Source organism: Cupressus sempervirens, chromosome 3, assembly GCF_028749045.1.
Source record: "Cupressus sempervirens isolate cs-2001-9-10 chromosome 3, ASM2874904v1, whole genome shotgun sequence".
NCBI lineage: Eukaryota > Viridiplantae > Streptophyta > Pinopsida > Cupressales > Cupressaceae > Cupressus > Cupressus sempervirens.
In genome coordinates this window covers 84,989,562-85,017,392 of record NC_143120.1, presented here as the reverse complement: position 1 = coordinate 85,017,392, position 27,831 = coordinate 84,989,562, and the positions used below count along the sequence as shown (strand labels likewise).

Genomic DNA, 27,831 nt, shown 5'->3' with positions numbered 1-27,831 from the left:
AAAGGCAGGGACTGCAGCTCGCAAAGAGCTCTTGTTAACATTAAATTTCCATGATATCGGTTAAATTTAAAATGTTTATTTTTAAAAAGTTTCATCTCTTTTCCATCTGCTCTTTTATTAGCAAGATTATCTCCTTCTAGATGAAACTCCCAAATATTTTTCCAAATATTTTTTTATGATTGTTTCTAGATCACCGTAATATTTTTTTATGACTAGGGCATATTACAGTTTAGAATTCAGGGTCGAGTTTGAGGTCTTTCTTTTCTGAATCTCCTTGGATAATGAATTTGTACAAGATCAAATTCGACAGCAGGGTTTTAGAGCTTTCCAATGGTGAAATTCCTTTAACCATGAGATCATGCCAAACGAATTGAATATTACTTTCGGCCAAGAGTAACAATAGAATGGTCCAGATGCTAAATTGAATTCATGTAAAGCTTATATCCTCTGGGTATTTTTCTTACGTATCAATGTAATTCATTTCGTGGACTTTAAAGTAGGTGCCTGGCCGAAGCTCCCAGTCGGGTGTTCCAGTATATATTCTATTTTAAAATTAAATTGCTTTAGGTAACAAAAATGCGTCTCTGTCTTAATGCTGGGATTTGCTAAAATCAGTCCTGAATGTATTCAAAGCACAGCATTTCTGTAAATACTTTCGGTCTTTGAATAATTACATCGTCTGCGGAGGTTAGTTTCGGAGGTTTGTGGCTATGGCCACAGCATCAGGAAAGATTTGGAATCTAATTTTGCAATGTCCAGGGCTTCAGGTAAAATCAGAACACCCAGTCTTGTCAAGGAGGGGCCCTTCCCAACATTTATTTAATTATTTATCGACCTACATGTGCAAATCAATGTTGAAGCTCGGTTCTGTTGAGGTCGACACCTGCAAATATCTCCGTTATTACACAGCCAGTGTAAACAAAAATTGCGGAAGTGCCAATGGTAGAAAAGTAAGCCAATCGTTAATCCAGAATTCGGAGAGCACACTCAAGCAAGGATTAGTGGCGAAATCGAAAACAGAGAATGTAGCTGCAAAGCTAGAGGTAAACACAACCTGTGTAAACATAAAAAGTGAAAGATCGAATGGTAGAAATGCAAACCCATCATTAATCCGGAATTTATGGAGCACACTCAGCCAAGGTGCAGTGGCGTCCGTGCATGCAAAAAAGGCAAACACAACCAGTGGAAACAAAAAAAGTAAACGATCAAAGGGCAGAAAAGTAAGCCAATCATTAATTAAGAATTCCAGGAGCAAAATGAGGAAAAAAATAGTGGCCAAATCGAAAATACAGTCTGTAGATGTAAAGCAAGAGGCACATACAGCCACTGTAACAGAAGAAGGTATAAAAGCCAATTATGAAAAAGTTAGCGAATCATCAGCCCAGGTATCCGAGAGCGCAGGCAAAGAAGGATTAGTTGGCAAATCTAAAATACAGGCTGTAGACGCAAAGCAAAAGACAAACACAACCAATGTAGAAACAAAAGGAACAAGAGTCGATCTTAGAAAAGTAACTCAATCATCATTCCAGACTTCCAGTAGCACAGTTGATCAAGGGTTAGAGACCGAACATACAATACGGCCAGTAGATGCAGAGCAAGAGGCAAAAATGATAGTTCAGTTTTTAGATGGTCATTTAACCATAAGAGAATATATTGGCAAGCTGCAGATTAAACTGAAAAATGCTTGGGCTAATGGTGAAGAAATCAGCCAAATTTTGAATCAGGAAGCCTCCAACATGAATACCCGCATATTTCTGGGACTACTAAATACTTTGGAACGAAGACCTCAACTAGCTCTAGAGGTGCGGCTCTCTTCCTTCTTTAAACAATAACATGTAAGTATACACGCAAGTATATATAGTAGATTAGATAGAAGGGTTTATATAGGGGGTCCTGTCGTTCAATATACTTGAATACCGGACGTTACATTTAACTAGCAAAGTAGATTACTAATCTAAAAATTCACACCTTCCATAACCACAAAAAACAATCAGGACAATGCTTAAAAAGGAGACAACAGACATAGCAAGACAGTAATAAGGGCCCGTTTGGTTGCAAGCATAGGAATTGAGAATTAGAATAGAAAATTTGAATAAGAATGGAGAATGAAGAATAGGAATGGAAAACTGCAATCGAATCTTGTTTATCCCTTGTTTGGTTATACAAGCTTAAATTGGAATAGGGTTAAATTCATATATATATTATATTAAAATAAAGTTAAACCGATAAATCTTCTTTCCGTGATATTCTTCCCTGATCAATTGCTTTATTGCAGAACTTTCTTTTGGGTATGCTCAATCAACTTGGTGTTTCAACCTTGCAGAACATTTCTGTTTGTTTAATCAGCTTGGCATGTTTGTATGTTTATTCAGCTTGGCATCTCTGATGGTACTCTCTTCACCCTATTGCTTATCCAGCGACGTATCTAGCTGCTTATCCAGCGACATATCTAACCATCATCTGGATCGTCTCTTTCATATGCTGACAAGCAATACGCCAGAGAGATGTAAAAAACTTGTGATTAATGTCCAAGTCAATGTAACTCTGCGGTCTGTGGTAATAGCGTAGAAGTCCGTAGGCGAATAAAATGACGAATGTTGTTCTGAAGATTCAATCGGCGCCATTGGAAAATCGCTGAAATATTTGAAAATATTGAAAACCTTTACCTGTCTGTAATCATGGACTTAAAAAATAATTAAATTTAGAAAAGTCAAACAGAGAATAGAAATGGCCTATTCCAATAACAAGTATTTTTTTGAATGGACAAATGCTCATTTTGGGACTAAAATGGGAATACGTTTTCCTATTCCTCATTCCAATTCCGTTCACCAAACGAAGAATAAAAATCATATTCTAATTTTGAATGACTATTCTGGTTGTATTCCAGCAACCAAATGGGATCAGGAATAGCTCTATCCCACATTCTACAGACCTCTAGAAACCTACAGTGTACACCAATGACCAAACTAAATTATCCCCTGCATTATCCTTTGTAGCATCATCAAAGTTTTGTTTCATCATTCCTTCCAGAGAGGATCCATATTTTTTTCATCCATTATGCCCATTTTATGATTAGAGTTTGATTTCTTTTTTTCGTTCACTCCTAACCCTTGAACAGGAAGAGACAGTATGGCATGCTTGCAGTACTTTAGTTTCACATTTAGGAAACAAAACTTGCTCAAATTTGGATGAACATATTCTACAATTGCTGCTGAAATCTGCTCTTAGCTATGATCCAAACGATGGTACCAAAAGAATGTCTTGGTCGGCCCAAAATAAATACACACACACTTTAGTGTTTAAACTTCAAATACATTTTTTTTTTGCTGAGTCAACCCAGCTAGGGCAGGGATATGGTATCTTTCAACACCTCCAATTGGCAAGACAGTTCCTCGCAAGGCCTTTTCTTCCTCATGTAACAAGCAGGGCCATATGGATTAAACAAAATACAAGAGATATATTTGCATTTGAACTCACAGCATAGCCAATTCAAAGAATGCACCAACAGCCCCAAAGAAGAGACGTCTGATCCCATAGCATACCAATGCTACTGAAACCTCCATTTGTTGCCACCAATAGACCTTTCCATCTCTTAAAGAGGGTAAAGAGCTCAAATAATTTTTCCACTGATAACTTGGTTTCTTGGAGAAAATAAACTCCAACTTCAACTTATTCAATTGGCTTTGCACCAGCTTTCTCTTGTTATGAGAATTGATTCCCCTAAGACTCAAAGATATGCCATTCATTTCCGAGGTGGAGGGCTCTTCCCCATATGCCTTGAAAAAAGGCTACATTATAAAACCGTTCTAACTTTTGCTGGGTTCCCTCCTCTATTTCAATTCTTGTCTTTGTTTGTAAGACCTCTGATTCATACTGTGGCCTCTTTTTTTCTTCACGTTAGCAGATCCGAAAAATACCTACAAACTGATCTCCTCGTATGCAAGTAAAAACCTCCACTGCCTCTACATGTCTAAGGCTTTATTAAAGAACTGACATTGTGGGACTCATCTTCAGTACCATCCTGCTGAACAATAAGCCAAAATATCTCCCCTATCAGTAGCTTATGGTAGTGAGGATTTAAACCATTCACAACTTCTTAAAGTGATAAGCTTTGCCTAAGAGAATGAAATGTCCCTTATCCCAAATTTTCTAGAACAGATGATTTTTTTGATATATGTATGTATGCACATACGTTTGTATGTGGATAAGTTCGAGATTTGATGCCAAACAATCATTCATTCAAGTATAGCAGCAAAAACAATTAAGGTTTCATTGTTTTCATTAAAACAAAAGGCCCTTAAGACTACTAACTAAGAAGCATCCATCAATAGGTCTAGGAGTAAGATAATAGATATAAAAATCCTAAAATATAAAACTTGCATATACACATATACATGTATGTATGTCTCCGTGCATGCGTGGATGTATGTACGTATGTGTGTCTCTATGTATATATGATGAAAGATACAACATACATACGTTCCTATACCTGCATTAATACCAAAACTGGTAGCCTTATCTTACTAGTGAAAGGATTGAATCAAGCAAGAGCATCTGTTGCAAATGCTCCTGAATTTATCAGCAAATCAGTGACTAAATTCAAATCAGAATGCACCAGCAATTCTAGCCAATTTCAATGACCAATTTCCAACTTACAAAATACCATACTTCTGTACGGATGGCAATTTCAAATGATAAAAAGACTTGTATGGTTGCTTGAGACAGAATCCTTGCTGATACAGATGACAGGTGTATGGCAAAAACTGTGCTCTGGAAATGCATATCAGCGGCTGGAAATGGATTCAACAATTAATTAGACCTGCCATTCAATGCTGGAACTTTCAACTAAAGGTTGGAAATCGTGATGCAACAGCAGTAAATATTGATAACTAGGAGATATTTTCCACAGCAAGTCAAATTATGATATTGCTATCAGGATTTAACTGTGTGATTTTTGAGTCAAACTCATTGACCCATATTTCATGAGTAGTGGTTCACCGAACCCATCTCTCATGAGAATGAATGAAACACTTAGCACTCATTGGATCTAGATGATGCTCACAGAGGTGAAGCACTGGGACTTCTCGGGAGGTCACCCATCCCAGTACTACTCCAGCTCGAGCGCGCTCGACAATATCATAAGCAGTAAATATTGTTAAATCCGTTCCCCTAATTCTGGTGCATCCAAAAGATTACTGCAATGTATAGGGTGGTCCCAAGATCAGCATTTTTTTCTGATTGTTAATAGATAATATTTTATTAAAAGATAGAGGATTACATCTTGCAAATACATTATATGACTCTCCATCCCTGAACATAAAACCATAGGTTTAAAACAACTACCCAACTACCAGCAACCAGCACCTGCATATTAAAGCCATGTCCATATACATAAAAAATGGCTACTTTAGTATTGTATTGCAAACCAAAAACGTCTGACCCTTCAAGATATATATTGACCCTTACTAATAGACAAAAGGAAACCCTTACAAAATATATGTTGACATCAAAAGCAAAACTCAAATTTCCTTTGCTTTGCCCATTGGGCCATTACCAGTAATCCTTTGGCTCGAATTTGGTCTTCTTGGCTCTTTTCATGTCCTTTGTTCTCGCTTGTGCTCACTCTAGCTCTCTGATCTCCAAAAGCTCTAGTAGTGACTCCCACCCAATAAGGGCTTCCTCATGACGAGCATCCTTTTTTTTGAAAACACCCTAGACCAAGAAAGGTCATACCAAAGGCCTAGCATTGCCAACCAAACGCCAATCGCCTTCGTGCACTCACAAACCCATCAAGGCTCGACCATAGCCAAAAAGGTAGAGAACCCGCTAGACCATTCTGCCTCAATGCACTCCTTAATTGCATGCTCAACCTTCACCTTTGAACCCAATCCTAATGCCCACGCAAGGAATGTACGACCAATATCTATGTTTGAGCGCTTCCTATGCTCTGTCTTCATGAAATTTTGTCCCAGTATTAAATCGACTATCTCCAGAAGATGGGCCCATCAATCTTAAAAATACTCTTCAACCTTTTCTCGCTAATCTTCCCTTGAAAGTATTAATGTTGTTTTTCATAGACAAGTGTGAAAGTGGCCTCCATCTCTCCATCAACGCCTTCATCTCAACTGCACAGTCCACCAAGTGAAATGTGGTCGAACTCAGCTCTGTTGGAAATTTTATTTTATTTGGATGTTATTACTGATCATATTATTTCTTTCATTGCAGGAATTCTTCCTACTCACTTTCTCCCCTTATCTCGATCAAAATGGTCCTCATTACTTGGGAGATTAATATTATAATTTCTAGTTCATGAACACTTATTCCTTTGCAATGCTTCATGTCATTTTCGGCCTATGGCATTATAGGATATTGCACTTTTCTTCTATATTGATTTCATTCATAAAGAGAACATTCCATCTCAGAGATATATTGATTATATCCCTGTATGGTACTCCTTCAATCAGATTATATGTATATGCAACACAACATTATATCCAATCAGAACATATTGGTGAAATGATAAAGTCACAATGGAAATTTATCACATTCGAGTTTGTACTTGCAAATAGATAAAAACAAGAGGTCGAGCTGATAGGAATCGGCATGTACAGGTTAGAAAGGAAAATTATATGCGATGAAAGACATAAAGCATAACCTGATCCAACTTGGGTGGTCCGATGTATATGGAATTTGCAGTAATGCTGACACCCGAGATCTCAAGGTATTCGATGTGTAACACAGACGTAATCCACGAGCTTCGGCTCAAACAACTATACCATTGTCAAGCATTTTTGTGTGAGCTCGATTATGAAATACGGTGGGGTGATATCGAGAGAAATTTGGAATGCTACAACAACGAGCAAAAATTGTGTGCCCCTGTGACAAGAACAGAGAGTAAAAAAGGAAGCAAGGCATCAGCCAAGATGAGCAAAGGTCACCCATGCCGTGCTTTGTTACGCCAAGACTGAGGTGGCAAGAAACGTTGCAAAGACTTTCAAACTCAAAAATATCAAAAGAATGCTATTGTTCGATGCCATAAGGTGGCGAGTACAAAAATAGGTGGTCATTCAAGCAATTAAATAAATGCCCAAAGTCAAAGTCAAGAAAATACATAAAAGCAAAGGTGGCAATATACGCCTAACTCTTGTCTCAGTATATTAATGTCGTTCTTATATATATTCATGCTTGCCTGAATAATTTTGATATGTGGGTATATACATACATACATACATACATATATGTATACATAAATGATGAACTTTACATACTTATACACACACACGCACACATATGTGTGTATACATATGTACACAGTTCATACCCACCCAAGTATGAGTATAGATGTGATATTACTATACTAAGACATGATAGCTTGCAAGGTACACAGAGATCATCCACATAAGAGGGTAATATATCTTATTAAGTTTTTAAAGTGTTTTTAGATTAATTGGATAGCTCATGGTCATCCTTTGTTCTTCTTGCTTGTCTAGCCATTTCATCCTTGGTCATGGTGGTTCAAGATGTTACATCCCAAAATTTTTGACGTAGTTAAAATAAGTTATAGCCGTTGAGATGATTAGTTAAAACTATCATTTTCTTGATCATGTGAAAAGGGAAGTTATAGTTAACCGTTTATTTCATGTGAAAATGATTGTTATAATGGAGTCGGTTAATAGTTATTATGTTTACTTGTTTATTGAAAATGATAGTTAGCCGTTGCTTTATTATATTTACTTGTTAATTGATAATGGTATTCAACCATTGTTACAGTTATCTGTGATATATTCTAATATTGATTTAAATGGAAGAACTTGTTATTATTGTGGAAATGTTGCATGGGTGGTTGCAGGAGTAGACAAAGCGGAGAAAGTATTGCTAAACGAGATCCGAGGAATAGGGCACTATTCTAGTCTATTTGTTTGATCGCCAGGTATGACCTCTAACTACGTTGATAAGGATTTATCGACTTCACAATATAGTACACCATTGGACAGTCATGAGCTACTTGGACAAAAATACATAAAAATATATATCTATCATTATCAAAAATTCATGTTTAGAACCATTACCTTTGTTGTTTCGTGATGTCGTCTCTATTTCCTTTTTATCATCACCTTATATATATATATATATATATATATATATATATATATATATATGTATGATGCCAACATGATATTAAGGTAATATCTATAGTTCGTACTTATTAATACATGTGCAAATATCAAGAGGATATGATTTTAGAAATAAACCATAATTCTTCGAACTACACATGTATATAGTTATACGTATTTTAATGAGTGCGACCTTAGATACAATAATAGCATGATGGAATCATTTAAAAATTATATATATATATATATATATATATATGTTTCCATTGGAGCTCTTTAATAAATCACACTTGTGTCTCTCCATGAGAGGCGACCATGTACTCTTGGCACCACCTTTTCTTTTAAATTCGGTGACCTTGTAACTAATGGTCTTGGAAACTGTCACTTTGAGCGAGTGGACAAGAAAGGCTGCGGTTCGCTTGAGCAAAAGGAATGATATATAACATTTCATGTTTGATTTCAGACGGTCATTCTTACCTCTCCCTTTGAACAAAATACTTCTTGTTTCAGATGCTAGTTTATCTTTATCTTTTATGTCATTCTTTTCACAGCAAGAGTTGACTCTAAGCCGTGGGGTTGGAGCATCGACTATTCCATCAAGAGAATATCGATTAGGTTATGTTCTATGTCTATGCACCTGATATTATGCTCTATATCAATGCATCAGATTTTATGTTAATGTCTATGCACTAGTTTATGTTCTATGCCGATGCTCTATGGCCTTTTTGTTTCGAAATCTCTTAGATTGTTAATTCCAAATGAAGACCGATGTACAAGATGCGTAATTTTCATTGTGGTCTATGTTCTTTCTTTGTCTTACATCTGCAATACTTGCCTTCACTTTGCTGTGAGCCCTGCTCTAAAGTCCGGTTATTGTAAGAATTGAATTATATCGTTATACAAGTTTGTTACTCGCGATATACCCGCCCATGGATAGAAATCCATGATTAACCAAGATGATCTATATACAAATGGAATTACTTTCTTCAAGCACTCACCATGGCTAGAGTAACCAATAAAAGGGGTGAAGAGGAAGAAATCTCTTTAAGGGAAAGAAAACAGAAATTAGAACATCAATATATGTCAACATGATAAGTTTTATAATAATTTCCAACAGAACATCCAAGTAAGCTCATGTTTGTCCAATATGTACCCTGTTGTCAAGTCGAGTGGTGGTGATCGGGTAATAGAAACCCCTCTAAATCCTTGGCCAATGTCATTTAGAGGCATGCTTGCCTATTATTGATCACAATATGTCAGTGGTGCTAGTTAATCAGGCATGCCCGCCTATTACTGAGTGGACATTCTAAACACCGGTATGCTTGGATGGCCGGACTATGGTGCCCCAAGCCTAACCCAGGGGTAGGGAGGGTCTTTCTTTTAAAAGATTGTGTGAGGATCTATAAGGTCCGTGGTTGGGAGGTTAAGCTTATGTCAATGCTTCTTTTACCAAAAAGCCGATGCTTGAACAACTTCTTTAGATACCTTAGTTAGATTCAATATGTTTTTCTTTCCTAGATTTTATCTTGCAAGTTCATTTATTGTAATTATTATATAATTCATGGAATAAATGGAACGATTTAGTTTCTTTTGAACTATTGTATATATAAATTAGTTAGTTATTTCAGTTTTGAAAGAGTATTTCAGTTACTTTCACATGAAAAGGATTGTAAGGTGTAAAAGATGTTTACTTTGGTAATATGGTTATGTAATTTACTTTTCGTAACTGTTTTACATTCTTTTGGATTTCTGTTTCAAGATATGAACTTCAGAATTTAGTATTTAGTTATTCAGTCTAGTAATTTGGTATACTCCTTTTTGGCAATGGTTCCCCCCTTTGACGTGCTCTTGCAAGGAAGAAATTCTCCGTGATAATATCATATTCCTCAATATAACCATAATTACCATAACAATTATTATTCATAAACCATCATAACGACTAACCACCATTTCACTTTCTATGAATTCATGATGAAAAACTAACTTTCCAAGATGATATTAAAATATCATCATAATGGTTAATTAGCATGCCAACTTCATATGAAATTATAATGATTAACCATCTTACCATGTCACATGATCGTAACTAATTTTACCTATCAACTGACTTTGCATGAAACCTCAACGGGTATATGAACATTTTTAAATTGAGCCAAAAATTGGGATGTAACAAAAGCAATCAATTAACATATATCGTGAAGTAGTCCATACAACATTTATTAATCATGAAGTTCACCTATTGTGAAACAGACACAAGTTATACATATGAAGAGAAATACTCAAATTAAGCATGTAGTTCAAGGCACATTTAGAGATGCAATGTTGTTTGACTTTATTATATCCTTAACCTGCTTAAGTAAAGGGCTGAATAGTTAATCCTTATAGCAATTATGGTAGGTTTATCCCTTAGGATGTGACAAAAGTATGCTCAGATACCACTTGTAATGCACCCAAATTAGATAAACCCAAATTTTGTCATAGATTATAGTACCTATATAAAAACAAGTAGGGTTTTTAGGGTACCTTTTTGTGTTGATTGAAATTCTGCAAGCAAGATAGAAAACATAATGATCATAATTCATAATTAGACATTCTTGAGTTAGAAATAAACATATATCAGATTAATGGATTGCTTGAATCAGGTCTAAGATGGCTCAACCATAGAAGTAAAAGGGTATGGTGATATGATGAGGTGCCCAACAGACCCCCTACCCTAGGCCCAAGAGTAGATATGCCATCCCTCTTGGCCTCATGTGGTTCTTGCCATATGAATGAGATTGCATACCTAGTAGGGTGTCCTATTGTCATTTTTGTCATCCTTATCACTCCTACCTTATCTTTGATGAATTCTCGTCCTGTGCATTTGTCACCAACATAGAGGTCATGAGGAATATATAGTAGGGTGCCTAGAAAACCTCTCCTCCTTAGCCCAAAGGCAGCCCTTTTGTCCCTTTTTTGCCTCATGGGACTCCTTAGTCCAGCATGAGGTGGTGTGCTTAGAAAGTTACCTTATCACCATTTTCCTTCCTGTAATTTATCTCATTTCCCCTACCATTGATAATTATGATACAAAAAATGTAGTGTTTACATGGAGTTTCTTCATTACAGCATTTATAACTTATCAAAGAACTGTATATATTAAACTATTAAATGGCATGCATAAGAGTGTGTGTGTGTCAGCATAATAACATGCCACTGAAATGCATACCAAATCAATATACATTACAACAGAAAATACTCATTATATATTACTGAAATCTCTTTCTTATTATTCTCTTCTCTCTGCTTGTTGTTCTATCCCATGATGTGAAATTTATCTACTTTACAGACTTCATTATTCTCATTCAATTTTCTTTTTTCTTTTCTTTGTCCATGATGCCCAATGAAATGTATTTGAACCTCATCTTATACAACATTCATGGGAACAAGTGTCTTTCCAAATGACACATCTTTTCCTCACTCTTATCGCCTTATTTTAGATGCACCTCTTATGCAAGCCTTCCTTTATAGCTGCTATCTAATTAGTTATATGTCTAGTTGTTGACATCGTGAATTTTTAATAATTGAATGATGGTATTAAGGGCCCATTTGGTTGCTGGAATACAACCGGAATAGGAATAGGAAATTAGAATATGATTTGTATTCTTTGTTTGGTGCGTGGAATAGAAATAGGGAATAGGAATACATATTCTCATTTTAGCCCCAAAATGAGCTTTTGTCCATTCCAAAAAATACCTGTAATTAGAATTGCTATTCTTGCATTCATTTTAACTTTCTCAAATTTGATTAAATTTTCAAATCCTCTTTGACCTGGGATGAGCGCTGGAACTCTGTTTTCAATATTTTCAAATATTTCAGCGATTTTCCAATGGCACTGATTGCATTTTCAGAAATATTTTCAAATATTTGCAAGAGATGTTGCTATCATTTTGCTAGGCAGAGGTAAATTTCCATACTTCACAATATCGCGACCCACCTCTTCCAAGTCCAATGAACAGATCCCAGCCGGAAAAGTGTAGAATGTGAATAGATCCCAGCCGTCATCATCTGATAAAATATTCATCTTAAAAACATGAGCGTTTGAATTTTGGGCAACCTCCACATTTCTTGTGGTCACCACAACATTGCAATCTCTATGGGCTGGCAGACCAAGTTTATCCATGAGATTATTTTTTGTTGAAAGCTCCCACAAATAATGAAGGACTATAAGACATCTTTGCCCTTGCAGACGGTCATTAGTCAACTCAACCACTGTTTCTTTAGAAATGGCACTGATTGCAAGTTAACCCTATTCCAATTTAAACTTGCATAACCAAACAAGAGATACACAAGATTGGATTGCAATTTTTCATTTTTATTCTTCATTCTCCATTCTCATTCAAATTTTCTATTATAATTCTCAATTCCTATGCTTGCAACCAAACGGGCCCTAAGGTTATTACGTATTGACATATTATTTGATAGTATATGAACATAGATACACCGACTTGGGGGATGGGGGAACAAGTTTCCGGGATGGGGGGACATAGGGGCCTCAATTTGGGGACGGCGGGGGACAGGAGGGGGTCATAGGGTTTATATTGTATATACTATACATATGATACTTAAAATGCTAATTATGAAAAGATGTGTAACAATATAAGACATAAATATGAAGTATAAGTTCATCAAGACCGCTATTGCTAGTTTAGTTTTACATTGCATTTGTAACATCCGATTTTTTCGGGTCTAAATTAACATCTAACATACTCAAAGAATACAGTTATTACATCGTTTCATAGGAAGATAGTTATATCATTCATGTTCATGTGAATAACATTTACCGTTAAAAATTAGTTAACAAAATTTCTTAACTAAAAACTTGAAATACCATCAAATGAAATTACTACAGAAATTGAAAACCACATACCTCAAAAAAGTGAGATCAAAATCAAACTAGGGATGCTTTTGTAACCACCCGGGTTAGTCCACATATACAGTATAACAATTTCACATGACGACTAACATCTAAAAATCGCTATCTCAAAATCAAATGATAATTATAATTAAATACCACTATAATTCTTAATTAGGGCATCACATACCACTGTATCAATTAGGGCAACATATACCACTGTATCAATTAGGGCATTATTTACCATCGGTTCATTTAGGGCTTTTGGTACCGCTATATCACTTAGGGCTTCCTCTACCATGGATTCAATTAGGGCTTTTGATACCACTGATTCAAGTAGGGCTTCTGAAATCATGGATTCAATTAGGGCTCTCGATACCACTGTATAATTTAGGGTTCCAGTTATCACTCAATCAATTAGGGCTTCAAATTCCTTTTGTTCCGATTACTTGACTGTGACAGTATCTCAAGATTAGAAATATACTTATATTCGATATTCATATAAATGAAAAGCAATCCTTGAATCTGTCTCTTATATCTAGGTGTAAATAACAGTAACAATGAAATAACTCAATTTAATCTTACCTCCTCATAAATAAAAGTGATATTACCTATTTCCGTTAAACAATTGACTGTCTAGCTTATCTCTGTCTGACTCACAACTGACATCTTGGGGAGAGGTGAAACATTGTCAAGGGCTTAACCACCCAACCTCAGACCAAATCTTATCCCCACACGATCTCTAACGAGAAAGGCCCTCCCTACTCGGAACAAACAGGGGTGATCTTGCCATCCACTGGCATCCTGCTATTTAACTCACCATACGACTTGGCAGCAAGAGATCACAACAACAGGAATATGCACGAGTTATTAATTAATTCATAAAAGTGATAAACGTTGTTATGTCATATCTAATACTGCTTCATATTATTATAGATTCCTCTCTTTCACCTCGCCACCCTTTTTCTTGGCTACACAGCCGGGTGAATCCCAGAGGTTAGGAATTCTCAGAACAACCGGTTTTGTCAATTATACATGCATCCAGCATTTGACAAACTGGGATTACATAGTTATGTTCTTTAAAGATTTCAAAACTGAATGTTTTAATTAATTTAATCATAACTGATTCCTCTACTGCGTTCTTGCAAATTAACTCCACCTCTTCACTATTTCATGGCTTCTCTGTCGGTGAGTTCCTCGGTGTTAATAGTATTCTTGATTTGTTCGAAAGATTATGATAACATGTGCATTGATGTTGATTCACTTAAGCAATTAGGTTTTTAAACACTACTATTAGAATTCATCAGGAAACCAACAACTAGTATATATATATATATATATATATATATATATATATTGTTCTCAACTATTATGCCTAGTCGGCTAAGGATGATTATCCAATTAGAAAAGAAATGAGTTGGAACATATTTGATTCATTCTCTGACCCATCATTATGTACTGATTGAAAATAGATCTTATACTCAGAGAAAAATAAATCAAGAATTACTATACTTTCCCTGGTATTGGAAATCGTCTAGAAAATCCTACATAGCATGACTTTAACAAAAAAAAACTGATGCACTCATATGTAAAAGACATGGGACAATAAAGCCTTTTATTTTTGAATCTGAGATATTTACTACTCATGATTGATATGCTAAAGTAACTTCATTGTTTATCAGAGTGCATACGTTATGATCTAACTGTTATTACTTGGAAACTCAGTCTGTATGGAATCTATGCATGAATGGTGTGATTTATGGAATAAAAAGCAAACACGTTACTGTGGCATATGCATTCGACTCTTGAACTCTATATGAATCTGACAGACTTTGCATTATATACATTTGGAAGTGTGCGATTCACAACTCAGCATTTAAGAAGAATATAGGCTATGAAGTTATGCTATTTATCAGACTAAGCATTAAGGACATAATCATACATAATGGAAACATGCGATTTCCACAGACTCAGTATTAAGAAAACGTAAATAGCATAATCTTAGTTCGGTTGTATTCTTACTTGGCTTCGCAGGTATATTCCTGAATGCTCTGGTTATGCAAATTCAATGACTCTGATTTCCGCAGTAGGGGAGGTGGAAGAGAAGGAAAAAGAGTAGTGATTTCAATCAGTATAATCTCAGTTACTTAGAGAGACACCACCAACAGGGAGAAGAAAGAAGATTGAGAATAAAAGGTGGAAAAGATAGATAGCCGATACAATCATAAGACTCTAATATAAAAGAATAACTTGGCTCATCAGCGTCCAATAGTTACAAGAAGCCATTCGAATGCATCACAAATATAAAAAAAATATGAAAAAGAATCAAGGAGGGAAAGGAATAAGGAGTTGAAGAGAAGTTGGAAAGACAATTCGAATTGCCAAATATTAATCGATTAATCATGCCAAATTTTATCATTTAAAAGAAAAGAATATTAAATTGAAAAGAATAAGGTTGGAAGGTAATAATTCCATTTTTATTAAAATTTGAATGTTATAATTCAAATTTTATTATATTTCAATTATTATTATAATCTTATATTTATAAATGTACATGAAAGCATCACTTTATTAAATTATTAAAATATAAAGATGCCAAATCATTTTTATATTTAAATGCACGTATATAAATAATTATTAAAAATAATATGATGAAGGATAAATTAAAATCCTTTAAGATACGTTTTATATTTTAACTCAATTATTTTAATTAAATTATTTATTAAATAACTCATGTGGGTCCCACAGATATATCTTGTTTCAAGTCACTAGATCCTCTACCCTTTTGCCCAATGATGGTGATGCTCTGCCTAATTCTTTTTTGACAATGCTTCCACCCCTTTGACATGCTTCTTGCAAGGAATTTCTCCGTAATTAAATTATAAATTATTTAATCATAAATAATCATAACAGTTAACATTCATCTCAATTCCATGAATTTGTGATTAACGATTAGCTAACATGTCATCTTCACTTGAAATCATAATGACTAACTCTCTTACCATTTCGCCAGATTATAACAAATTAAACTGCCAACTAACTCCATGCGAAGCTCAACGACTGTATTTCAAGCTAGGTCAAAAAATTGGGATGTAATAGCATTGAACATTGAACAATGAACAATGAAAGAGATCTAGGTTCTAAGTTCTAACTTCTATCAAATAACTTAACTTAAAACAATTGAAGATTAAAGATTCAAATGGCATCAAAGTATGAGTATCATTATCTCATCAATCATTTAGTGGCATCATAAACTTAATTACATCAAATAGCAACAACAATGATATGAGCACAATGTTCAATGTTCAATGTTTCAAACTTAAATGAAAAATATGATAATATCCAATTCTCAAGTACAAACTACAAAATCAAAAGACAAAATGTCAAGTACTAACGGACCAAGGGCTACCGAAATGCAGTAGAGGCTGCTTAGAGGCCTCTAATCATCCATGTCAACTTGAGGCTCAGGCTCAACAAACTCATCCTCCAAACGCTCAAACTCTTCAAGGGTAAGAGTCACAAGAGGAATACCAACCTGATAGTTTTTATAGGATCTCTGATAGAAAGAATATCAAATTATATTAGACTTTACTTCTTATTGTTTGTGTGTAGCAGGAGTGTACCTTCAGAATGCTCCAATGTGCTTTGTCTGGATTATTGAATGCTGAAAATAATGTATTTGATAATCTGCAATATTACTCTGCCAATACTAGGACTGCAAGTATGTTATGTAATGATATTGCCTTGTCCACCGATGAGAGCAAATACTTATACAAGATGAAGGGTTATGTCCTCGTAGGAGCATGACTCTATGTGGCCAAAGGCCACATAGGGTCATGATCCTACGTGGTCACAACCATTAGTTAACATACACAAGCGGCGATTAATCACACCTGATAAAACATGTTCAATAATACTTAATATGTATATCGATGGCAATATAGATGGAGCCCGATCCCTGATCGGAGATAACAATGTTATGATATCAACAATGAAAGTAATCCGATGTGAATCGGCAACATTAGTGAGAGAGGCCTGATCTGAATCATGATTGTAACTTGTATATATATATATATATATACATACACCAGAGCATAATGGATTCAAATACTTAGTATTACTTTGACTGATGCTAAACTTTCAACACTCCCTCTTTAGCAAGGGAGAAGTAATAAAGAATCCAGATATTAGAATATCTACACATAATACATTATTTGACAATACCACTGTAAGAAATAGACTCATCAAATAACATAAATTACCATGCCATGAACACTATCATAACATAAATTATAATCTCTAATTGTCTGAAACAATGTCTAGAGTAATCATAATGCATTTGTTATTCATGACTTCCAGAATATCCGGACCAGTAGTCATAATAACTGGCCTATCATTTGTAAGATCGTCACCTTACAAAGATTACCTTTTGAATATATATGTCCATGAAAGATCGTCACCTTTCATTACATATCTGAAGCAACAACTATAAAAGCATAATCACATATGAATTGAAATTAAATTCAATGTTCAAAATTACAATTTAATCATACCAAGTTTTTCTCTGAAGTATACCAACTTCACTTTAGCAAGAGGCTTGGTAAAAATATCAGCTGTCTGTTCATTAGTACTGATGTACTCAAGTTTGATGATATCTCGATCTACCATATCTTTGATGTAGTGATAGGGAATTTCAATATGCTTGGACCGATTGTGAAAAACTGGATTAGCTGAAAGTTTAATACAACTTTGGTTATCACAATGAATGATAGTAGGCTTCAAAGGTTCTTTAAACAGATCAAATAAAAGCTTTCTTAGCCATACAACTTCTCTGACTCCTAAGAAAGAGGCTATGTATTCTGCTTTAGTAGAGCTCAATGCAACTGAAGACTGTTTCTTGTTGAACCAGGAAATCATTCCAGATCCAAGCTTGAAGCAACATCTTGAAGTACTCTTATGCTTAGTAGAACTGCCTGCCCAATCTGAATCTGAAAAACCATGAGGATTTATCTCAACTTGATCATATCTGATTCCCATGCCAATAGTTCCTCTTAGATATCTTAGGATATGTTTAGCTGCCATCAAATGAATATTCTTTGGAGTAACCATGAACTGACTCAAGGTGTTAGTAGCATAACATATGTCAGGATGAGAATTTACTAAATACATCAATGAACCAATGATATGTCTGTCGAGAGTAGGATCTGCAAGTTCAGATTTATCCATGTCATCCTTTAGTTTATGTAGATTAAGTTCCATAGGAGTAGAAGCTGGTCTGTAATCCATCATTCCAAACTTTGTTAGAATATCAAATAGTATATTTTCCTTGGTTTAGAAAGATGTAGTTTTCCTTTTGCCAAACTTCCAGTCCTAAGAAGTAGTGGAGATGACCTAAGTCTTTCATGTCAAATTCAACTGTCAATTCTTGTTTGCATTTTCTTATTAGATGTTCTTCACCTGCAATTAATAAGTCATCAACATATAACACAAGAATAATCATGTCATTTCCATCTACTTTGAAATATAGATTAGGGTCAACTTCATTCTTAGAATACCCTAATTTGTAAGAATACATGTCTATTCTTTCATACCACGCTCTGAGAGCTTGTTTGAGCCCACATAGTGCTTTCTTTAACTTACATACATGAGTATTCTTGCTATGAGTAATAAACCCTTCTGGTTGTTCAATGTACACTTCTTCAATTTCACCATTTCGAAAAGCTGTCTTAACATCCATTGGATGGACTTCCCATCCTTTAGATGTTGCAATGGCCAAGATGGTTCTAATTGATGTGTACCTAGCAACTGGAGCAAAGGTTTCCTCATAATTGATACCTTCCTTCTGTGAGAACCCTCGCGCTACGAATCTTGCCTTGTATTTCTCAATGCTACCGTCAGGTGCATGTTTGATTTTGTACAACCATTTGGAAGAAATTACTGATTTGTTTTTAGGTCTGGGTACAACATCCCATACATCATTTTTTAATATTGAATTGTTTTCTTCAATCATAGCTTCTTTCCAAGGTTGACTTGATAAGGCTTCTTTAGTGTTAGAAGGTTCTGATTTGATAAGTTCTGTTACTAACGCAATGCAACAAGATTGAGTTCTTGTTTTCTTGCTTTCTTTTAATACTTCATCAAGTTCAACATGATTTTCTTCTATGAATTCTCTGGCCTAAAGTGGTCTCTTTTTATTGTTATTATTTTGAACATCATCCGAAGTAGGTACAGTAGATGAAGTATTATTCTCCCTTTCATTCTCTACCGGATGATCTTCATTTGTTTCGGTGGTAGGTTTTGTGAATGGCTTATCATTATTTTTAGAAAGGTTGGCAATGTCTTCTTCAAATTTAACATCCCTGCTGATTTCAATTGTTCTCTGACCTAGAATATAGACCCTGTAACCTTTGGAATTTTCACTGTACCCAATGAGAGTTCATTTCTTTTCAGATGGTTCTAGCTTTGTTCTCTTTTCTTTAGGAATGTGCACATAGATTGGACACCCAAATATCCTTAGGTGACTTAGATCTGGTTTGATGCCTGTAAATACTTCTTTTGGAGTGGTATTTTCCAAGATTGAGTTCGAACATCGATTTTGGATGTAAATTGCAGTGTTAGATGCTTCAACCCAGAACAAAGTATGAAGGTTTTGATCATCCATCATAGCTTTGGCTGATTCGACAATTGATCTATTCTTACGTTCTGCAACTCCATTCTGTTAATTATTATAAGGTATAGAAAACTCCCTCTTAATCCCAATAGTAATGTAAAAATCTTTAAAAATTTCAGAGATGTATTCTCTTCCATAATCTGATCTTAAAATTTTAATTTTCTTTCTTGACTGATTTTCTACTAGGGCTTTGAATTCTTTGAATTTTGAGAGTACCTCACTAGATTCCTTTTGTTTCAGGAAATAGATCCAAGTTCTCCTCGAATAATCATCAACAAAGATTACATAATAGAGGCACCCATTTAGAAAGGGTATGGACATAGGACCACATAGGTCAGAATGAATGAGTTCAAGTATTTCTTTTGATTTATGAACACTTTTGGGAAAGGATTTCTTGACATTTTTACCTAGGGCACAGCCTTTGCAAACACCTAAGTGATCTGATTTTAGATTAGGTAACCCTTTGACAATTTTCCCTATAGATGACAATGCTTGGAAATGTAGGTGACCTAATCTCCTATGCCAAATTTCTGTGGACTCTAATATTTGATGACTTAGTGCAAAATTTGGTTGATTACAAAGTTTATATAGACTCCCATCTCTAACTCTGATAGTGATAGCTTTCTTGATGTTAACATTTTTAGGCCAAGACAAAAGTCTGTCTTCTTGAAAAGCGATTCTGTATCCTTGATCAGAAAGGCTAGATATAGAGACTAGATTTCTTTTAATTTCAGGTACATATAAAACATTGTTAAGTTGAAGGGTAATGCCTGAATTTAGATGAATGAAACAAGACCCAATACCTTTAATTGGATGAGTGGAGTTATCCCCGATGGTTACCTCTTTTGAGTTGCATTTTGAGAAGTTTTCGAATTTGTCTCTAAAACCTGTTATATATCGAGATGCTCTACTGTCTATGATTCAAGTGTTTTTGTTTGAGTTTAACTCACTAGAGAGTGCTAGATAAAATGCATGATTTTCTTCTACTTCCTCCTTTTCTTCTTTGAATTCTGCTATTGTAGCTTGAATTCTTTTCCGTTCAGGACAAACATTATGAGAGTGACCAATTTTGTCGCATTTAAAACATCTCACTTTTGACCAATCTCTTTTTTTATAAGGTTTGTTGGATTCTTTCCTATTTCAATTGAATTTTCCTTTCCTGTTGGAGCTTACTTGAAGTGCATGAATGTCTCCCTCTTGATTTAAGCTTATCCCCCTTGAAACTAATCTTGATTCATCTTGAGTGCATTCATTCTTGAGTAATTCAAATTTAGGAAGCTTAGGTCGAGAGCTTAGTCCTCAAATAAAAGTTTCCCAAGATAGAGGAAGTCCCCTTAGGGTGATCATGGTAAGTTCTTTATCATCAACTTGACTTCCAATTGTAGCAAGTTTATCTTTTAGTTCAAAGATTCTTAGAAAATAGGAAGTGATAGTTTCCCCACTATTCATTTTTATGTATAATAAATCCTGTTTTAAAGTCAACAACCTGATAGTATTATTTGTTTCAAAGTGTTCTTGAAGGTGGAGAACATTTCAAATGTTGTAGAAAGGCTAGAAATAGACTGGAGAATATGATCCTTAGCGGAGTCTATAATTATTTTCATGGCTTTATTGTTGTGCCTTTTCCACGTTGTTTTGTCTGGATCATTTTCTGGAATAGTTTTATTTGATTCTACATACTCTTCTAATTCCATTTCTCTTAGGATTATCATGACACGAATTTTCCATGAAGAGAAATTTGATGCCCCCTCCAATCTATCCTCTTAACCTCACATGGTTAACCATTTTGATTTTGAAAGAAAAAATAAAAATTCAAAAATGGTAAAGTTTGAATTTTATATATATATATATACGAGTTTTGAATAAAATTTCTTCTCAGAATGGCTTTGATACCATGTTAGTTTTTATAGGATCTCTGATAGAAAGAATATCAGATTATATCAGATTTTACTTCTTATTGTTTGTGTGTAGCAGGAGTGTACCTTCAGAATGCTCCAATATGCTTTGTTTGGACTACTGAATGCTGAAAAGAATGTATTTGATAATTTGCAATATTACTCTGCCGATACTGGGATTGCAAGTATGTTATGTAATGATATTGCCTTCTCCACCGATGAGAGGAAATACTTACACAAGATGAAGGGTTATGACCCCGTAGGGGCATGACTCTACATGGCCAATCATGACCCTACATAGTCACAACTGTTAGTTAACATATTCAACCGGCGATTAATCACGCCTGATAAAACATGTCCGATAATACTTAATATGTATATTGATGGCAATATAGATGGAGCCCAATCCTTGATCGAAGATAACAATGTTATGATATCAACAATGAAAGTAATCCGATGTGAATTAGCAACAATAGTGAGAGGCCTGATCTAAATGATGATTGTAACTTGTATACATACATATTTGTACATATATACATATGCATATAATCATATGTTTATATATATATATACACACACACACACACACCAGAGCATAATAGATTCAGATACTCAGAATTACTTTGACTGATGCTAAACTTTCAACACAACCAACCTCGCATCAAAAGTATCTACATCCTTATCAACTTGTGAGGGCTCCTTTAGCCCTACATCCCATCGTGCTGCAGGGCTCTCCTTGTACACACATGTCTTGCGATCTTTGATGCGCAAGGCACAATGTACAACCACTAGCTTCTTTGCTTTCTCAAAGGTAAGTTTGTTCCTCTTAAGAGAGTGGATCATGCTATAAGTAGACCAGTTCCTCTCAAAAGTTGAAGAACTAGATACCTAAGATAACATCATAACAATCAAATGACTAGTATGAGAATCAGAAAATTGAAATTGAAATTCATGACTAAAAGACTAAAGTAAAAGTGAAATTGAAATTTGAAAGTGAAAAGTAAAGTTTCTAAAATTGGAGAACATGAAACCTAAGATAGGAGACAAATGACTAGTGTGGTAGTTGTTGTTTTGGGTCCATGACAATTCCACCACAAAATAGGATCCTCTTGTGCCATTGTTTTTATTTTGGCCTTTGTTGTAGCTGGATAGCCCCTAAGAGTAGAAAATTTGGTCCACTCAGTGCGAACATTCCCTACTATCTCAATGTCATACATCCTATCAATGCACTTGAAGAATCCTTCCTTCACCTAAAATTTAAATTTTAAAATCAGTAAATTAACAAATTAAATATGTGTAAGTGCAAGTGTACACATTCTAAGTTTCAAGTGCAAGTGTACCAAATTCAAAATTGATAATAGATTACTTCATCATCATTCAGCCTTGGCATGTACCACTTCGTATTCAATGCATAAGAAGCCATATGTAAGGGAGTGTTTAGGCTTTCCCATCAACGTTGAATAATAGGCCGAATGTGCTCGTGTAAAATGCTAAACTTGGGTCCCTTTCTCGCACAACTGACCTCATTTGGCCAAGCATATCATCAATGCACTCATACACCTCTCCAAGAGTAGTTGTATCTGCATCCCCATATTTGATGACCTGGAAAACTGGAGTGATGAAAGAGACAATGTATTTTGCATCACTCCAAAATACATCACTCTTCACTATCTCCTTCACCCTCAACCCCTGTTCTGTCCTGGACCCATCCCACCTATTCTACTCATTCGTCATAACTGTGAGTTGCAATGGCTCCTACAACTCAATTATTCTCTCCAAAAAAATGAAGTAAGATGCATATTGGGTTTTGACTGGTTTCAAGAACTCCTTCCTTGCAAAGCTCTTGAAAAGGGCATGTGATGTGTGGTGATTGCGGATAAACACATGCACATCTCTAGCATCGCTCACTACTCCCTTAATCTAGGGAATCTTGCCCATGCCCTTTAGTGCATTGTTTATCGCATGCACACAACATGGAGTCCACCAAATATGTCTGTAAGCTGTCTCAACAAGTCTCCCTGCAACTCTACACACAATTGTTGCATCTGTCACTACTTGGACCACATTTTGTGGCCCAACCTCCTCAATAGCATCCCAAAGTATATGAAACTGAAAAATGGCCCCTCTGTGCATGTAATGATGATATTGATGATTGGACAGTTCCCAATGTTCATCCACCGATCCATGATGATGCTGCAACCATACTCCTCCCAAATAGGCCTCAAGTTCTCCTCTAAAGCAATCTTGGCATACTCTTTATCCAAGATTGTAGTCCGCAATTTATGCTCACTTGGTGGCACAAATGACGGTCCTCCCCTTGCCACCAATTGCATCATCTCCTTATAATTAGGAGACCGTATCACATGAAGAGGTATGCCATTGGAAAATATAATCTACCAATGCCCTCCTCTATCTCATCTCTTAGGCGGGCATTAAATAAATCAGCAATGGTGTTACTTTCAGATGACACCTTTCTTTTCCCCTTGTTGGAGTGTGCTTTAGGCAGAGCACTAGATGTAGAAGAAGGACCTGAGGCTGCCCTTGCAAATGATGTAGCCGTAGGTCTCTGCTGTGGTCTACCCTAGGACTAGGAGTAGAATAAGGTGGTTGCCCTTGCTCATAAGCTTGCTGAAGACTCTGAACCTGTTGCCTACCAGTCAAGGTGGTAGGTATCTCAACACCAAGTCATTTGGAACACCCCAAAGATTGCTGAACTCAATTTTGTAATACAAATTTTTCGATTTTGTCAAAAACTTGCATGCACCCACACCTTTTCCTATCCAAAAGACGAAGTGTGCATTTGCTCTAGTGATGCTCCCAAACCATTTTGTCTTACAAATGTTACATTTCCACTTCCTTGTACCACCACTTGCAGCTGTCGGTGCAGTTATCCTTGTTGCAAACTATCTGAGAGGAGATTTAGAGTCATAACTACCCCTAGCGCACTTTGCCAAAAGAGTGGAGGGGCAATTTGTAGCTGGTGGACTAGGTGGCCAATTATCTGTCGATTCTAAATCAGTTTCTTCATTCTCTTTATCATGTTCAGCCTCAAGGTTATAATCTTCTTGGCTGCTATCACTATGAGAATGGGCTTCTAAATCCATCTCATCATCACTCTGATTTGACCCACTTGAGTCATGACTTTGGGAGCTCATTTTCACACTACATTTCACAAAATGAAAAAAATATAAAATAAATACATGCTTTCAGCCTATGCCCTTCGTCAAAATCAGGAATTTTTAAAGTAAAATTCAAGCAACAAAAATTCAGAAATGAAACAAGAAACATCCACTGAAATATAGAAATGAAATTCAACTAAGCACTAAAAGCTACAAACTAGAAACAAAAAACAATGATCTTGACTTGAAAAATCAAAAAATAAAATTAAAAAACCATGAAAAACCTTACTTTTTGCTTCACAGATCTCTTGAACAAGCTGAAAAATCTTGCTTCTCCTTCTTCTTGCTCCTTACTCTTCTTTGCCTTCCACACTCTCTCTTCACTCAAATAAAAGCACCCTTCTATGAGCTCTTCATTCTTCTTCTTGCTGCTATTGCTAAAACTAGAAGACCATGAAATGAATAGAAATGAGAAAACAAAGACTTAATGAGATTTCAACCTCTAGATGGGCCCCACACATCCTAGGGTTACCAAACATTAAAAACAATTTACCAAAACCTTTTTAATTTTTAATTTTTTTGCACTTTTTCATGGGGGACGACTGACCATCCCCAACAGGGTTGAAGGACATGTCCCTGTCCCCAACAGAGATGTGGGGATGTCCCCTTGTCGGCAGCGTTTGGGTGGCGCTGCTGGGGATGCGTCCCCCCATCTTGGGTGTGTCTCCATCTTGGGTGTGGCCCCCAAAAACAGTGGGGATGTGTCCCCATGTTACTATGTATATGACATACCTTCGATTAGTAGGTTCCTTGGTTTATTTGACTAATGCTATTCATCATACTCCATCGATCTTTGTTTAAGTCTTTCCTGCAACTCTTCATAATGAACAGTAGTTTGAAGTAATTGCCAGCATTATGAGCATTCTATCACAGCATATATCCAAGTCCCCTTTGATCTATGCTTCATATCGTCCAATCATCATTGCCATCTCTAAGATAATGGGGATGTTTGTTGTAAATCTTTGTAGAGAAGGATTGAGCTCCTCATGATTGCTGTAGGTGTTTATACTTATCGTTGTGATAGCTTGTAATGTTTCTAATTACAGTTTCTAGATTTGATACTAGTATTTCACAATACATACGTTCTCCCATAATTGGTATTTTTGGGTTATCAGTCTCCAAGTAACTGAATGTGTTGCCAAACATGTTGACAATGATATTTATATTGTATTTTCTGATCCTATGTCTCACATCATCATTCATTTATAAATGTTAAGTTTTGAACTAGAGTAGCATAAAATAGAACAAGACAAATAAACAGATAATACAAAACACCAAAGTTATCCTGGGAACACCCTCCAACTTGAGGGAGAAAACGCAGCCAAACCAAAATTGATACTTAAATGAAATAATCAGAGTCTGAAAGTAAAGCTTCACAAGCTTTTGAGTCTGCACACTCAACTCTCTTACAAAATAATATATCCGCAACTGGAAGAACTACAGAATATAATAAAGAACACACCCTCATTATCTCCGGTGAACAAAACTGAATATCAAAGAAGAAGAACACTAATCAATAATATTGATATCTCAATACAATCCTACTTTAACAAACTTTACACACTGATCTGAGCATATTGTCTTAACAGAGAATGTGAAAAAGCTCTCTCCTCGCAGAAGAACAACACTGGCCGCTTATACTTTTGTCACTCCAGGAAACATATTTCAGAGAACCAAGAAAAAGGATGGTACAGGATGTCCATCGTTGCATTGCGATGCACTTCATTTTTTTGAATAATTTAACAGTTACACACATTTGACTCTATAAAGAACAACTGTTACAATACATCAGACCCATTGAATTCCACGAGCCACATCAGGATAAAGCCCTTCAACATTGAATGCTGACATAAAGAATGGAAGCCGCTTAGCTACCTGACTGCCATGACACAACCAGATGATAGTTACAAAATATAGATGAATTGTTCCTTATTAAAACTTCAGCAGCCCCGTACATCATCATTATCATAAAGAAGACACTAAATATGATATGTCCAACTCAACAACCACACATACATGTGGCTTTTCGATTTCCAACAGGTAACACAACAAATGGCTCTTTGAATGCCAACAACCATGTACAACATGGCTCCCAAAACACGAGCCTTATCATTCTATTTGATAACCGAACTGATTGAATTACGTCTTCCAACCAGCGAATGTATGAACAATCAAACACTGAGAAATACGTCTTCTGGCTAGCGAACATTTGAACCATCAAATGCCGTGGAAGACGACAAATTTAGATAGAGAACCATTGTAGGTATAGTAGATAGCTCCAGCAGCTAAATCAAACTCCAGCACTCCCTCTTAGCAAAGGAGATAGCTTTTCCAGATTCTCATGTCATGGAGTTTCTCAACATGACAGTCACAATGGCTACACCTATTGTAAACGAAATCGAAACTTATCACAGATTCTGTCAACATGATAGCATCATGGAGTCACTCAACATGATTGCATCATGGATACTCCCATGTGTGAAATAAACACAAGCTCACATCATAGAGGCACTCAACATGATGATGCCATGGAGTCTCTCAACACGATATCCACTGTGGCTACTCCCATGAGCGGAAATAAGCACAAGCTCTCATCATGGATTTACTCAACGTGATGTCATGGAGTCTCTCAAGATGACATCCACCATAGTCTATAGCTACTCCCATGAGTAGAAAGAGCAACAAGTGCTTTTACTTCAAATTTCTCTGTCTCAGAGAAAAATGCATTACAAGGGCCTCCACCTCAAATTTCTCCCTCAGAGAAAAATGCATTATAAAGGCTTTCACCTCAAATTTCTCCTTCTCAGAGAAAAATGCATTAGTAGGGCTTCCACCTCAAATCTTTCCATCACAGAAAAATGTATTACAAGGAGTTTCACCTCAAATTTCTCCCTTTCTGAGAAAAATGCATTAAGCTCATAATAAGAGCAATTGAATGCTGAGACTCCTCAACAAAGACACCCTTTCAACAAGGGCAACATTCCCACAACTTTGATTTTCAAAAATAATCACAATTGGCTCCACTGTTTGAACAAACAATGAGCTTATGAAGCTGCATTGCTTCTCAAGCTTGCTGATC

At 35.7% G+C, this 27,831-nt stretch overlaps 1 protein-coding gene across 1 annotated transcript in view; it reads left to right on the top strand.

Moving 5' to 3' along the window:
* Window positions 1-222: 222 nt before the first annotated feature.
* Window positions 223-27,831, top strand: part of LOC149564899 (uncharacterized) — a 36,745-nt gene continuing 9,136 nt past the window's right edge. The window contains exon 1 of the mRNA XM_089818438.1: window positions 223-1,802. Within this exon, the coding sequence (XP_089674564.1) occupies window positions 711-1,802 (1,092 nt within the window). The 5' untranslated portion in view covers window positions 223-710. The remainder of the gene's footprint in view (window positions 1,803-27,831) is intronic.